Source organism: Engystomops pustulosus, chromosome 1 (genome assembly GCF_040894005.1).
Source record: "Engystomops pustulosus chromosome 1, aEngPut4.maternal, whole genome shotgun sequence".
In the NCBI taxonomy this organism is placed as follows: domain Eukaryota; kingdom Metazoa; phylum Chordata; class Amphibia; order Anura; family Leptodactylidae; genus Engystomops; species Engystomops pustulosus.
The window spans coordinates 250,021,900-250,038,757 of record NC_092411.1 but is presented as its reverse complement, the minus strand read 5'-3'; the positions used below and the strand labels follow the sequence as shown (position 1 = coordinate 250,038,757).

At 38.8% G+C, this 16,858-nt stretch overlaps 1 protein-coding gene across 2 annotated transcripts in view; it reads right to left on the bottom strand.

Moving 5' to 3' along the window:
* NMU (neuromedin U) overlaps nucleotides 1-16,426 on the bottom strand; it is a 36,433-nt gene extending 20,007 nt beyond the window's left edge. For both annotated transcript variants that reach the window (XM_072132012.1, XM_072132011.1), the window contains exon 1: nucleotides 16,180-16,426. In XM_072132012.1, coding sequence (XP_071988113.1) covers nucleotides 16,180-16,336 — 157 coding nt within the window. In that variant the 5' untranslated portion in view covers nucleotides 16,337-16,426. The remainder of the gene's footprint in view (nucleotides 1-16,179) is intronic.
* Between the last annotated feature and the right edge of the window lie 432 nt (nucleotides 16,427-16,858).

Here is a 16,858-nt window from a genome sequence, read left to right as displayed (position 1 = left end):
CCAAGACTGAAAACCATACTGCAGAGGGCCATCCATATAACCCACCCATATAGCTCACCAATAACCCTGACTGCTTGCCTCTGCCTATCCTAGGCGATAAGGGACAACCTCAAAGACAGTCCCTCCCTACACCGCAGCACAGAAACAAAACAAAAAACAGATAACCACAATAAGGATGGTAAACAATCTGGGTCACAACTCACATATAAAGTGACATATAAAGTATTGATTACACATATAGCAAAGCATTTTCACAGAACAAGCCAAGAATCAGATAACCAAAAGTGCAGAAATAGCAAACTGCTGTACAGATAATTGAGCTAGAAAAAAAAGACTTAAACCGGCAAGAGATATTGTTAGGAACCCTGCTCCAGGTGAAAGGGGCCAGGCTCTGTCAATCAAAGTGACTTAACCCCTGCACGACCAAAACCAAGCGCCGGGCATGGTAAGCTCAATCAGCAGCCCAGCACCAGAATAAAGTTCATGTCAAGTTTGTGACATAGATGTACAACTCCCACAGGGCCGACCACTACACAGCAGACGCCTTGTGTAATAGAGACAGTACTTGTATTGGGTAAAATTTAAAAATTACATCTTTTGTTAAAAAAGTTTTAGAAACTTTTAAACTTAATAAAACTTTTCTTTTTTTTCAACCTTTTTGCTAAAAAATGGTAAAGAGAGGGGAGCATCTTGCACCAGTTGTAACACACCTCCTACCAGCACATGATGCTAAGACGCTCCAGTGACTGTGCTCCCAGATTAGTTCTGTTTTAAGGCTTTTCAACCTTATGTACAAGTCATGATAAATGTCTCTCAGTGTTTTCAGAGTTCTGTCAATGTGGCAAATTTTTTCAGCCAATTGGTGACTTCATCTATCATACATCACAGTAGTTGTCTATGTAGAATGGATGTGTTTGCAGAAAAATACATTATAGTAAATTATTTATAAGCCTATCGGCAATACACCAGTAATGATTCAGGCAGTGTCCTGTGACCAACAATTATTCACAATGACAATTGGCAGAACGAACAATCTATTGTTTCTCATTCAGCACTAGAATATTCCACTTATAGGGGCACATTTACTTACCCAGCCACTGGAGTTCACGAAGTACGGAGTGTCTGACGACCATGCACTCTGGCATGATTCACTGTCGCTTCCCCGCTCAGGTTCGCCGGAGTTCACCTTCTTCTTCCTGGTGCATGTAAGTGCGTTGGATGCGACACAAATTGCATGTTAAATCCCGCGCTCAGTCCGAATCTGTCGGACGGCCCACCCCCCTATTTCTGTCGCATGAAAGCCGATGCAGCTGCGCCAAAATCCAATAGCATGTGAGACAATCCCCTGCTAAATACCTGTCACAGCAGTGCAATTCCGGAAAATGACGGAAAATCTGATTAAAGTGCTGCCGTGGACCATTAGTAAATAACCCCCATAGTCTGAAGATGTCAATGAATAAAAAATTTATTTTGTGTCTTTTTCATTAACTTCATTGAGGAGAACTTTTTTCTGCTTTGATGCCTTTCTAGCAGTAGTGTATTATGAAGTGTAATAATTCTGAACACACCAGCTAATAAATGTTCTTCTGATCGTCAGACAATTCATGACATTTAAAGCTCTGGAAATGTGTAATTTTATAGAACTCCCAATAATAGGCATTAAACTTGGAAGAAAGCAAAAAGTCATATATTTTATTTAAAGGGGGTAATGGAGTCTATTTCTAGTCTAGTCTTTTTTTTACTTTTTATGGCTACATGCCAACATTTTTGTAACAATTATTAGTATGAGACTTCACTTACATTTAAAGGGGGTCAATCTTCTTCCAAATCACCACAAGTTAAACCAGCATTGTCAAATACACTTTATAAGCTTTCTAGGCATAAAGTTTCTCTTTCCCAGCAATCTCTCATTCTCACTTGATGCTATACGCTGCTGAATACGCCAAGGGCGTGACCACTTCTTCAGATGCGCGCTTTATCATCTTTCTTTCTCCTCTTATGCACAGAGATTTTTAAATATGGTTGGGGGAGATTTAAAAATAATAAAGAGCTTATAATCTTGGTTCTCCAGATCTTCTAAAAACATACTAAATGCATAATTATTACCAAATCAGTCTAAATGAATTAGAAGTAAATGGTCTTCTTTTTACTCAGGAAGATGTTACTAATATTATTACATCAATATGTGGCTGTCACATCCCTGTGCTGTCAGCATGTGATAACATACTGCACCTTCATTGCACTGTGTTGGTAAGTATGTAGGACATAAGCCTTCTGCTTCTTCCAATGTTCATAGAAGTAAGATGTATTTGGGGACCTTCCATGTTCCACCATACATTGTAAGATGAAGAGATGCCTTAATGCCTTTCTTGAAATTAAATGCATTATCTAAAATGAATTCTAGATTTTTGGATTGGGTTGTTGATCCAATTATTTATTCTTTTGGCCATATTTGGTCTTTTTTTCCACCCTGATTTAAGCCAATCCTATGTTTTTTGACGCCTTCCTGATTCTCATTGGATCATAGGTTGGATTTGATGAACCAGTATGTTTATTTAACCATATGTACTTCGCTGCATGATACAAGCAAAATGTAAAGGATATGCAGGCAGTTAAACACACAGGGGGTTATTTATCATTGGTTTTCTTGGGCTTTTTTGGAGTAAAAGTCTCAAAGTAGTTATATTGAGGGTTTTTGATACTTTTCACTGCTAAAATGGCTCACTGGACTATATACACCTCATTAATCTGACCAAAACATAGAACTACTGCTAGTGCAACACCGTGCAAAGCCAGATTCATGACTTGGGACTTTTGCAAAAAGTCCCATAGTTACTCCAGTCCCCTACTGGTGAATATGTTGATACTTTTTATGCATTTTGAGACTTTTTTTGGAAGTTTTTGAAAAAAAAATCCCAGCCAGAAAATGGAGACATCCAGAGACCATAGGGAGAGGGGAAATGTGGTTTGTTACCGCTTCTCCCTTCTCCGCTACTCACAGCATCGAGTAGCATGGAGTAGCAGGCCGGTGCTTCTGGCGGCTCCATAGACTCGGCTGTCACTTGACTGCTGGGTCTAAATGGGTTAATCAGAGCTGCTGGGTCTAATTAGACCCAGTCCAGCTATGATCAGAATCCTCAGTCACAGATAGTCATTTCCCCTGTAACTGAGGCCCTTATAGATGCCTCAGTTACAGGGAAAATCTTGCAAAAAAAAAAAAAATTAAAAAAAAAGTAAAATAAAAAAAAAAAAAAGGGAAAATGTCTCCCAGGGAAACAAACACACTAAAAACTATTAATAAATATTAATAAAAATACAATGACATTTCCTCATATAATTAAAAAAAAAATCCCCCACTACACTACAAAAAGCATCTCCACAGTCGTCCCGTTTGCCTGAGGCTATGCATATTATATATCAAAACGACCAAAAGAAAATAGGGAATTCATTAATAATGTTCATGTTGAGTTAATCTGAAAATTTAAAGAAAAGTACTATAAATGACAAAAAAAGACTTGTTTCCACTTTTAACCCCAAATAAAAATGAAAAAAAAATGTTTACATTTTAGCATGCAAAAAAAAAAAAGTTATGGCCCTTAACCCCATAGCGCAATAAGACGTACCCTTACGTCTTACTGCGCATGGGGGAGTATGAAGAGGGCTCACAGGCTGAGCCCTCTTCATACTCACCGGGCATTTGCTTCATAATGAAGCAAACGCCCGTCGCTAACACCCGCGATCGGTGCTTGCACCGATCGCGGGTGTTAACCCTTTGATTGCCGCCGGCAAAGCTGCCGGCGGCATTAAAGAGCCGGCGGCGCGTGGGTGCCGCCATCTTGGCTCCGATCGTCACTCCCCGTGACGTCACCGGGGAGCGGCGATCCGTTGCCATGACAGCCTGGGATCACACAAAGATCCCAGGCTGTCATGATCGAGGCTATCTATTATAATGTGCGATCTGCACATTATAATAGATGGTATGCAAAATCCCCATATACTGCCATACTGTAGTATGGCGGTATATGGTAGGATCAATCAGACAACCTAGGGTTAAAGTAAAGGTTAAAAAAAATAAATAAAAAAAAGTTAAAAAAAAAAAATTATATTAAAAAAACTTAAAAATTCAAATCACCCCCCTTTCCCTAGAACTGATATAAATATAAATAAACAGTAAAAATCATAAACACAATAGGTATCGCCGTGTCCGAAAATGCCCGATCTATCAAAATATAATAACCGTTTTTCACTGCGTTAAACCCCGTAGCGGAAAATAGCGCCCGAAGTCGCAAATGGCATTTTTTTGCCATTTTGAAAAATAGAAAAAATTCTATAAAAAGTGATCAAAATGTCGAACAGTCCTAAAAATAGAAGCATTGAAAACGTCATCAGAAGTCGCAAAAAATGACACCACCCACAGCTCCATACACCAAAGTATGAAAAAGTTATTAGCGCAAGAACACGGCAAAATGAAGAATTTATTTTCTGTACAGGAGGTTTTCATTTTTGTAAATGTATGAAAGCATTATAAAACCTATACAAATTTGGTATCCCCGTGATCGTATTGACCCAATGAATGAAATAGACATGTCATTTGGGGTGCACAGTGAAAGCTGTAAAAACCAAGCCCACAAGAAATGGCGCAAATGTGTTTTTTCATCATTTTCACTGCATTTAGAATTTTTTTCCCGCTTCCCAGTACACGGCATGGAATATTTAATACCATCACTACGAAGTGCAATTTGTTACACAGAAAATAAGCCATCACACAGCTCTGTACATGGAAAAATAAAAAAGTTATAGATTTTTGAAGATGGGGAGTGAAAAATAAAAACGCAAAAACGAAAAAGGGCCTGGTCCTTAAGGGGTTAAAGAGGCGCTTACAAAAATTCACTCAAAATGCCCGGCCACTAGAGGCTTTTCAGGCCGGGTCACTAAGGGGTTAAAGAGTTAAAGACACTTTAATGAATGTGATGAGCAGTGGAGCTACAAAAATAGACATAGAACTGTCCCGAGGAGTTGGTCTAATGATAAATAACCTCCATAGTTGAGAATGTGAGCAGCAGATAATAATCCAGTTTTTGTCATGGAACTACAATCCTGATGATGTAAAAGAAGAGAATCTTATATTACTATGATACCATTCAAGGTTCTAGCAGCTATAGAGCTGAAGATATGGGCCATCTAAGTTGATGGTTCCCCTTCAGCCTCTAAAAGTAACTCACGTCAGCCAAAAAGCGATTCTTCTCACCTCACTCACATATGACTTCAGAGAAGTTATTTTTTAGGTAGACATGTAAAATTTAACATGAAAGAAAAAGTTCTGGAAAAGATATTTCATACCTGACCTGAAGATGTTGATAGTTTAATGGGGTAGGAGCTGGAGTCACTTTAATAAGGCAACTGGCCAGCTATACCCTATGTATGAGTTGAAGGAAATCTACCATTAAAATCCATCATGATAAACCAGGGACACTTACTTCAGGCACCGTCATTGTAGCAATTTTCTTATATTTGTTATCCATGGCCTCCTTCTCTCTAACATCAACTCTTAAAATAATGCTTATGATCCTGAGGTGCTTTGGTAAGTACATCCAGAGCCCCTCAGTGATGCAGACTCACAGGCTGTTACAATGAGCAGAACATGTCTCCCCCACCTTTTCTGTTATTCCCAACTTCCTCTGCCTGAGTAATCTAGCAGCAGCAGAGGGGAGGGGTAACAGTGAGTGAAAAAACAACACTGAGAGGCTCTGGAAACACCCACCAAAGTCCCTTAGACTCATTAACATAATCTTAAAAGTAAATGTTACAATAAGGCCATGGATAACAAATATAAGAAGATTACCACAGTCACGGTGCCTGGATCAGTGAGTAATGTCCCTGGTTTATCATGATGGGTTTTGATGGCAGATTTCCTATAAATTATCCCTAAATCCATCACCATGGAGATTCATTTTACATAATTGCCTGGTTCTTACTAATTATCTGTCTGTCTATTATTGTTCATCTAACTTTCATATAGATTAAAACTGTTTTGTAAATCTTTTAATAAATTCTCCCTGGACATAAGATTCATATATTTATATAGAACAATATAATGGAAATAAATGGAAGCCAACACTTTAATTGAGTTATCAGTGTAACGAGAGAAGAGCTGCATATCATTTGCCTTCCTATTACCTGGACAGAGAGCGCTGGCCACATCCCAATTGATAATATGACTATAAGTGATTCCCCTGTGTGTATACCTGGGGGAACCTTCAACGCGCTCATGTGCTACACACTGCCAAACTTAAGAGGATAATTCTGTCAAGTCAAGCGGAGGCATAAATCCTGCTCTCATCTCCTTAATTAATTATTTGATTTGGTTACAGCTTATTGTGGAGATTATTCTAAACATAATTACATAAGCACATGCTGATTTTATTACTGCCGTGATTAGTTCTGTTCCTGGAATCAACGTCTTACACCAATTCCAGGTTCTACCGGCCAAAAGCAGAAAATAACATTCAACAACTCGTGACTCATATGTTCATACAATGTTTAGAAGAGGCGCGACATTCATATCATTGCATGGTTATTCTAAATCCAAGGGATAAGGTTGTGTTTAGATTGTGGCCTTTTGGTTTCACACCGTAATGTTGATACACAGAGATGTTCCACTATACAATATATCAGGGGCTGAGTGCCAAAGAGATCTTCAACAAGTTACTCTTCATTGTCTATAGGGTATGAACAGCAAAGGGAATTATTCTTTATAATTATCATAAAGGAAAAGTCATTTTGCTACGTGGCACCGACAGATACATTATTGGTGCAACCTTTGCAGCTGCACAGGGGTCCAGAACATAAGGGGGACCACTGTCATCCTAAAATAGTTTCTGATTGTATAAAATATAGTGTTAAAATGTCTGATCTAACAAATTTGTATGGCTAAGAGAATATCCGTATGACATAAAATTAAGAAATGGGATAATAAGGGACTTTTATGTTTCTGCACTGTCGATACATTGGAATAAGCTATGTAAGGGTATGCCACGTCTAGTACAGCTAGAATGAGCACAGCTATTGACATGCTCATCAGCAGTGGGTTATAATAAAGGTGGTCTGAGTGGTAGCCCGGGGCCCAAGCCTTCTAGGGGGCCCGTGGCCATCCAGAGCACCCAACAAATTTTATACTGGGAAGGACCTTCAGTTGTGAAATCCTCATACATTTCATGCACTCATACATATGTACATAACCCTTTCAGGACCTTTGAAGGTCCTCTAACTGTTCTGAAGCCACAGACTGAAAGCAGCAGAAGGGACACATCTTCCATTCCCCAAGAAGCTGATTCTAGTACATATGTAGGAAGTGATTCCAGACTTGTAGGGGCTGTAATATTCATACGTCCCAGGGCCCATAGCAGTCTTAATTTGCCCCTGCTCCTGATATGAAATCTCGATAGTTTACCTATAAAAATTCTCCTTCAAAGCCATGTGATAATGAGCAGAGAAGAGTCATGTATTGCGATGTATTGAGATAAATCATGTTTAGAGGCTTCAGGGGGGGAGTCAATTCAGAGGCCTCTATCTAGTATTAAAGACAATCTCATCTTTCAGTCCACTCCAGGCTTATACTTCCATGAGCTACAGAAGTGGAGATGCAGCTAGATAAAGTCATACAGTGGGGCACATTTACTTACCCGGTCCAGTCGCGATCCCGCGGTGCGTTGTCGGGTCCAGCGCGTTTCACTAACATTGTGCATCCAATTTCCTGCATGTGTTGCTTCTGTGCCGACATCCGCTGGAGTTCACCCGCTTCTTCCTGGTGTATGTGAGTGTGTGATCTTGCGACACATTTGGTTTTTTAATCTTTGCGGTTTGTCTGAATCCGTCGGGTTGTCCGACGGCCATGCCCCCGATTTCTGTCGCATGCAAGCCGACGCCGATGCGCCACAATCCAATCGCGTGCACCAAAAACCCGGGGCAAAACAGTGCAAAACCCGACTGAATCACGGTCCGTGGACCCTTAGTAAATGTGTCCCAATAACTGGGAAAGTGAGCTGATCTAGTCCCTGTCCTTAATTGCCTGTATATCCAGTTGAGTAACAAAGTAAGTCAACAAGTATATGGTATAAACTTAAATACTGAGGGTATTCTCGCTTATGTTGTTGAGAATGTAATTATTCGTCAAATTTATCCCATATATGGCTGAAGTGTCCTAAATTAACCAAATTTTGGGTGGAAGCATTACAGTTGATAAAAGTATATGGGATTGTGCAATTTTCATAACACCTATACAGTTTCTACTAAATGTATTTCCTAGTTTCTTTTTAAAGAATTTAAAGGGGTTTTCGAAAAAAGGCAAGTTAGGCCCTTTCCACGGGATGGGGCCTTACTTGCTAATCAGTGGGGGTCGCGAGAACGAAGGGTCCGACCGACCCCTCTCTGCTCCTCATAGTAATGGAGCAGACGCCCGCGCATGACCGTTCTGCTCCATTAATCTCTATGGGGCAGAGGAAAATTGCTGAACGCTGCGCTCATTGCTCTCCGTCAGCTCCATAGAGATTTATGGAGCAGAATGAGACCCCACTGATCAGCAAGTTAGGCCCTATCCCGCCTAACTTGCCTTCGTGGGAAAACCCCTTTAAGAAACATTTGACAGGCTTTGTGCTGCAGCTAGGGCTGCTATTATCAAAAATTGGAAAACTGCTTTGTGTCCCGTAATCCTTGATGTTATCAGCAGGGTTAATGAGAATTTAAGGGCATAAAAATGAATGTGGGAGTATGGAGTAATAAATCTTGTTGGAGAGTGGAAGCTCTGGCCAGCGTACACAAAGTTTAATAAAAATTAATAGATGGTAGTTGTGTATAATGAACAATTTAGATGATGATGCACTTATGTTCTTTTTTTTTAACTAATACTTTTTTCTTTTCTTTTTTTTTCTATTTCTTATTTCTTTTATTCATTCTAAGTATGTGTCTTTTGACATTTTCCTTTGCTTTTCTATATATACATGTATTGTTAAATGAGAAGTAAAAAAAACTAAACTTAAAGGGTAACTGAACTTTCAACAAAATTGCAGAAATGAATATTGCAGATGATAAAAGTAAACTTTTTTTATTGACTTTGTTTGAAAAATCGGTTCCCGTGTCCTTCTTTTTCCTCTGCCTTTCTTCCTTATTTAACGAGTCTGTGTAAATCAGCTTTCTGTCCTGTATCCAATGACAGCTGAGAGATAAATGGACCTGATAAAGTGTTTCATGACTTAACACTTTATAGACAGTTACTGGATAGTCTTATCGCCTCAGAGAGCTCAAATATGGAAAGAGTTAATCATTAGCCTCCTTATCCATCTGAAGGGAATGGATCTCAGAAAACTTTCAAATATGCTGCTCACTGCAGGTGGAAGAGCCTCAGAAAGGCACAGAGAAGGTGCGTTATTTAATTAAGTATATTACAGAGTTTACCATTATGAGCTTCTTTTTTAATTTCTGAAATAAAAATAGTTTCAAAGGTTTAGTAACTTTCTAAATCTAAACATCTATAGACAAAGCAAATTTATAATTTTGCATCAGCCCCTGTTATAAATCTGGTGCATTTTATTAGTGTCTATATCTTAGACAGTACTATCATATCTGATACAAACACACTATGATACACTATGATACACTTTAAACAAAAGTTTTTGCAGAAGTTTTCAAGGAATTTGATTTTGGTAACCAGTTCATGTTTAAATTGTCCAAAAATTTACTGTCCCTGCTCACAGGTGTGGATTTGCCCATAGTGCAACCCAAATAAATACTTGGGGCCCCAGAGAAAAGGGGGGGTATAACCTATTTTCCTTTATCAATGAGAAGCCATTTGAAGTAGAAGTATATAGTAGAATGGCCCATAGACATAACTTTGCTTAGGGTCGCAAAAATGACAAATCTGCCCCTGCCCATAAGTAACTATTATTAAAGTATTGGAACTTATCTAGCAGACCTGAAAAGGGCAATGTTGTGGGGTCTCCAGTAATGAGTAGCGCTGGAGTCTTAGAATATCTTTGCCTTTACATTGCACCTGGAAATAATCTTGAAGATAAAGTTAATTTTATCCTCTTAGTCACATTAACGCTGACACTATACATGGCTTGACGCTGCTAGTATGCAGAAAATCATTAACATATTGATGCATTCACATCTTGTCCTCGATATATACATAGATTTGACAGTAAATAGAAAGTTACTAGAATAAAATATCAGTCTAATCAATTACATTTCCATAATATTGCACCATTATGTAATAATATAATTTCATAGTGATTGAATATTTACATTGAAAGTAAGGTGCTACATGAAATGTAATGGGCAGAATTGAAGGAGAAATCGTTTTGGAATAACCAATCTATTTCGTACTTATACAGTGGCACTGTCAACAATTCCATAAATACAGTGACTAGAAAATGCAGGATCTTTCTGTTATGTCACATATTCCTTCTATGCTCTGAACATTGAAAGGTCAGAAATGTCACTCTGCCATTGTTTGCTTGCTTGTTTGCTGGCCTCACATGCAAAATGCGGCCAAGAGCTCAAATGTATAAACTAAAGAGACCAGTAATGTGGAGAAGATAAGAAATGTCACAAGTGACATAAATAAATGTACTCTATAACCAAACAGCAGTCCGAGCAATTGTGACAAGCAGTAGATGTGAACCCACCAGGCAAATCTACCGATTTAACCAGAGCCATTAATAAGGGTATTATTGCCAAACCATATTAGTCTTCAATATTTCACCCCTACACAGGAATAGTATGACTGCTACCTTCAAAGATGGTCCCAGTATGAATACCAGTTGACCCAGGAGACATCAATGCGAGGAACTGTAGGCTCATGCAAAAGAACCTACAGAACGGACAGTCCAAGGTCAGGGCAAGCAGCTTAATAGCGAAATCAGAAAGCAGGCAGTGGGTCAAGGCAGAGTAGAAGAGATAAATCCAAATTATCAAGTAGAAGCACATCAATAAAACACACCAATGGTCTGAAGGCCTGAAGAGCAGAGTATTTAACCAAACAACAGAAGCTGAAACAACAACCAACATCAAACAGCAGCCATGTAGGAATTATATATCCTGCCCATGGATAGGATTGGGCACAGAAAAGGGAGGGGAGTCATCAGGTAGGCAAGGAGACCTTAAAGAGAACATGATACCTAGCTTGCATATCTCATTTTCTGAGGCCAATTCCAGAAAAGGTATCTTTCCTATGTTAGGGTTCCTGGTTCACTAGTGCCCTTGGAAATATCCAAATTCTTGAGTAACTCCTTTTTCGGACTAGAGAACACACATGACAATAGGACACCACATACTTGAGGGGTCATTTTTTATACTAATAAAAATGAAATGTGTCACTACTACCATGTTTTCCCAATAACAGACCATTGACATCTCTTTTCACATGACCTGTACATGTCCATTAGGCCCCAGAAAGGTTCAGGTTGCACTAATTTTGTGGGTGTTCTATTAGTTTCATAACTCCATTTCCTTTCAACACCCCTCCAAGCCTAGTCCAAGTCAAGGTATCATGACTGACTTCTTGTCTCTAAATAGCAAATCATTCCACAGCTATCTGACCACAATGGCCCCTGTCCTCCATCCCGCAACAGTCTCCAGCCTCTGTAGAAAGTGTCTAACATTATAAGCAACCAACGGAGCCCAGCAACCCTACTGACACAGACTGATATACACGTCCAATACAGTCCTCAGTGATAAGCTTGCGTCGCCCCTATATTGGGCTCTATAGCAGCTAGAGAATTTCATCTTTCAAAACACATCATGATTGTGATTGTGTGAACTACAGAACTGATGAGTTAAAGTCATAGCCAGGAATTGGATCTTTATCTGAATCTCACACTTTAACTGCCTCCATCTCTGGTTTTATAGCATCTAATTAACAATAACTTCAGCACCAGGGTTCAGATCAAGAGAGGGGTGTGTGAAATTATGCTCCCCCTCCAGACCCTCTGTTTTCATCTAGGGGCCGGGAAGGAATTTTTCCTGCATCAGCCTTGCAGGGTTTTTGCTTTCTTCTGGATCAAGGTGACATAATTTATAGGTTGGACTTACTAGACTGATCTTTTTCTAACCTCATTTACTATGATACTATGATCTGTCCCTATCATTTACTGCATCCATGAGGACAAGGACAAAAACATGGAAGCTTGGAGGTTTCAAATTTAGAAGCAAAAAGCAATGGCTGTCAAATAATCCATGGAAGACTCGAGGAGAAAGCCTCATACCCGCTGCCTCATACCTGCTGGGGCTGACTGTTTAGCTTTTGCTGGATTAAAGATTTAAAGAGGTTCTCAAGTAGATCAACATATTTGGCATACTTTTTTCTTTGTCATCAATATGGTGAGATGAGGGTACACAACCTCCCCCCCCCCCTCCAGCCTCACTTTGTATAGAGCTATGTTCTGACACTATTCCTGGGGATCTATCTACTACTATTAGCAGGTTGGTAGAGATGATAGGTGATGGGCACCTTGAATTATCTGATTCTCTATCATGTTAAAAAAGACAAAAAAACAAACTCATGACAATAACACCTTAAAGTGTACTCCATAAATAAGCAGTTCTAAAATTCACCATGGCATGCAATACAACACCACAGCAAACCCATCCAATAATCTCTATAAAGAGCATGTATAGCAAGTCATAGAGGTGGGTCTATTGTTCTTAAGAGTATGGGCTGCTCAAACTCATCTACATTGTGGAAAGAGTTATCTGTGATGAGACCACCCTTTTAGGGGCTGTCATTTGGACAACCACTTGACACCTCCAAATGTATCCCCACATTAAACCTTTTGCTGTCTGATCATTTCTACTTCAGAGGGAAGAAAAAAACCTACACAGATTTCTAAAGATTTTAGCATCAGTAAACAAAAACAGATGAGGAAACAGAGGATATTTTTTATATCTTGATCTATTAGAGATGTTGTTGGTATCAGGGGCAGGTATCAGTTCATGCAATCAACTTTATTACTCAATAATCTACTTGACTTGCAAAACAGACTTGTGTTCTGAAGTGAGATCTATTTATCACATCTTCATCTGGCATCACAACAGAATCACGTATAACATAGATGAATGACAGGACCAGTTTGCAGATATTATTCTAAGCTGCTAAGCAGAATCTAATATCTCCGAAACACAATGATAAATGTGCTTGATACTAAAAATTCTATTGGAGTGACGCTAAAAATATTTCATAAGATTTGTTCACTAGACTATTGAGATGACCTAAAGTGTAATATACGCATGTAAAGCATGTAGGTAGGTGGTTTTCCAGTCCAGGAAATAGTTTTTAATCTGCAGCTTGAATACTTTCAGGTCAATATTGTGCACTTAAAGGTAACAATCCAGAGCTCCAGAAACAATCATTTTATACCAAAAACCATTATGTAGCTACAGCTCCACCGAACAATAAGGAGCAGCAATGACCCATTATATCAGGGAACATGTATCTGTATCAGAAATATTCCTTCCTAAAACCAGAACTTCCGTACTAAAAGCGGGAAAAAGGATAGAAACTACAGATAACTTTTAACTTGCTACATCCATAGATTCATAGAGATCCTCAGTGTTGTAACTTCACAGGGTGTTACACTGTGCAGGAGCTGTGAAACTTCCTCTTCTGCATTGAGATTTCAGGCAGGAGGGAGGGCGAAATGCTGAGGGAGCAGAAGGAGGAGGAAAGAGTGTAACAGCATGTGAAGCCAGAGCATGGAGGGGCTCCCTCTCCCTTTCCAGAGCCCTTCCAGCTCACTAGCATAGTTATAAAAGTTAATGGTAGAAGGAAGGAGGCCATGGATAACACAAATATAAGACTGCCACAGTCACAGTACCTGGATCTATGAATAAGTGCCCCTGGTTTATCATGATTCTGATTTCAGAATTCAATATCACAGAATCTGTACATAAGTATTAAACAATTTAGTGACCCCTTAAGTTAATAGCAGCTACATAAATGCTGCTATATACATTCAACTATAAATGCTATAAATCCCTAAATGACTGATCCACATAACCTGGGATAAATACAGTTTTTGTTCTAAGTTGTAACAATGACCTTTAACAATCTACAATGTATCTTTTTAATTGCCACATGTCAGCACTAATACAGTCCTCTGCTCTCATATTTACTGCTGCTGAATACACTGCACTTATTCATCCTGAAGACATTTCACTACTGCTTAATCCAGTCCTGTGTAACTCAATTGGAGAACTGAAACATTGAGTACAGTGACCTGACCTGGGTGAAACTGCTCAGCAGATCTATCACACCATGAACAATCAATAGTAACCAATTATCCCGACAGCATGGAATCAATAGATCTTATCATGGATAAAAGTCAACTCTTTAGACACTTATAATATACATACATAATTTATATGCAGTTTTAATATACTGTTTACCAACTGTAACTACATTTGATATAGTAATTAATTATACATATATATATATATGAAACTAAAATTGGCATATAATGCAGTACATACAACTAGTATTAATAGTATGTGTTACACTAAAGTAAATTTAAAGAAGTTATATGATATATATACACATATGCCTTTAACCAAACTTGCATGCTCCAGTCCACACAGTACTAGCCTCTAATAATCTCATTTTACCCAGCTGTCAGATCCTACTTTCCCTGATGCATGGCATTTTAATGAGCAGTATTTGGAGAAAACCAAATTATGCGAACAGACAGGAAAGAGGAGTTCTCCATGTGTCTATGGAGAGGTCAGTAGGTTGTGCAGTGACATGCATGCAGGGCACCTGACAGATGACATGTCACCATCACTGAACAAGACAGATACAATGAGCTATGTACATTTTGTGATGGTTTAATACAATCTATTAAACACTGTGGTCCTATAACTAATAGAAAATAATGATAATTAAAAAAAATCCTAGGAAGATCCAACTTTTACTGATTCAAATACTGGCCATGTAAGGATTACATAGTAATACACTATGGAAGTAAAGAAGACAGAGGGACTGGTGGGCATGCTGAGACTTATAGTATCGCTAAATGAATGACAGCAGTCAAGATCTCTCAGTGCTCCAATGGGACTGGTTGCATAACTTTACAGTACAGGTAAGAGGGATACAGAGAATGCTGAGGGTTGTAGTGCCATAGCAGTAAATTGTATACCTACAGTATATCTATCTATATATGATATATGATATATTTATGTATATATAAGCCTCAATAGGTGTCATTAAATGTAAGTACCTTGCATATCCCAAACTGTATTGGTATAGCTACAGGTTGTATATTGTAGTTTTATCTAAGCCTGAAGTATATGATGTGACATAATACATCAGCATATCCATATGTCTCAGCGAGCTCCGGAGTATCCTAATGTCACTGAGCTACAGGTTGCATTGTTTTACAGTGCAGCAGAGCTTCTCACAGCCAGCCTGGCGTGAGTATCCTGAGACTTGTAGTTCTCCAGAAGATTTGTCCTCTCTATGTATAGCAATATTGAAATATAGAGCAGTAGAACTATAATACAGGACATTTTAACTATAATACAGAACATGAGTAATTATTACACAGGACTTGTATAACTATAATACAGAACATGTAGGAACTACACAGTACACATAACTATAGTATAGAACATATATAACTATAATACAGGACATGTATAACTATAAGTCAGGGCATGTAACTCAAATAAAGGACAGGTATAACTATAATACAGGACATGTAACTACTACACAGTACATGTAAGTATAATATAACTATAATACAGGACATGTAACTACTACACAGTACATGTAAGTATAATATAACTATAATACAGGACATGTATAACTATAAGTCAGGACATGTAACTCAAATACAGGACACGTAGAACTATATTACAGGATGTGATTAACTAATATACAGGACATGTGGAACTATAATACAGGGCAAGTATAAGTATAATAAAGGACATGTAGAACTATAATAAAGGAGAAGTATAACTATAATACAGGACATGTAGAACTATAATAAATGACATGTAGAACTATAATAAAGGAAAAGAAGAACTATAATAAAGGACATGTAGAACTATAATAAAAGACATGATTATAATACAGGACATATAGAACTGTTTTGGACAGTGTAGGAACCTGTTGCCAGGTGTGATCATTACCTTCACAGATGTTTGTCCAAGACACTAAGATGAGGAGAAGGAGCAGCCCATAAGTAGGATGCCCCCTGATGCTGTGCTGATGCCCTCTGTCCTGGGTAGAGTCTTCATTGACTTTCTGCATAGCCAGCTGTCTCTCACAGGAGCTGGGGCTCAGCATGGCACAATTTCCACTCTCTCTAGATAAGACGCAGCTCTGAAGATCCCTCCAGCAGCTTCTCGTGGTGTGAACTGGGGCTGTGCAGATGCAATGCGCTTTTATAGTGTAGCCATGTGGAGGAGAGCAACAGATCGCGCGTCATCGCTCCTTCCCACAGCTTAGAGCATCGCTAACATCTATGTGTCCAATTATTCTATATCTCCTGTCACTACACAAGGGCTAAGAGTCATAAGACGAGGAACTTTGTGGGGATTCATTAAAACAGAAGTGGAGGGCACTGTGATCAGATATCCCATATATATAAATATCCTAAACACCTGTAGATATCATAACCTGTATGCACGATCTGATCGCACAGACCTGGCAGGCTGCTGGCTGCTGGTGGACAGCCCCATGGTGCTGAACTGCTGAAACTTAACTGGACTCACTTACTGTGATTCTTTGGACCAGTGCATTTATCTGTAGATTATACTGCTCCTTTATTGTGTCTCCAGTTTATGCTTCTTCTAGTTTATTCCACTT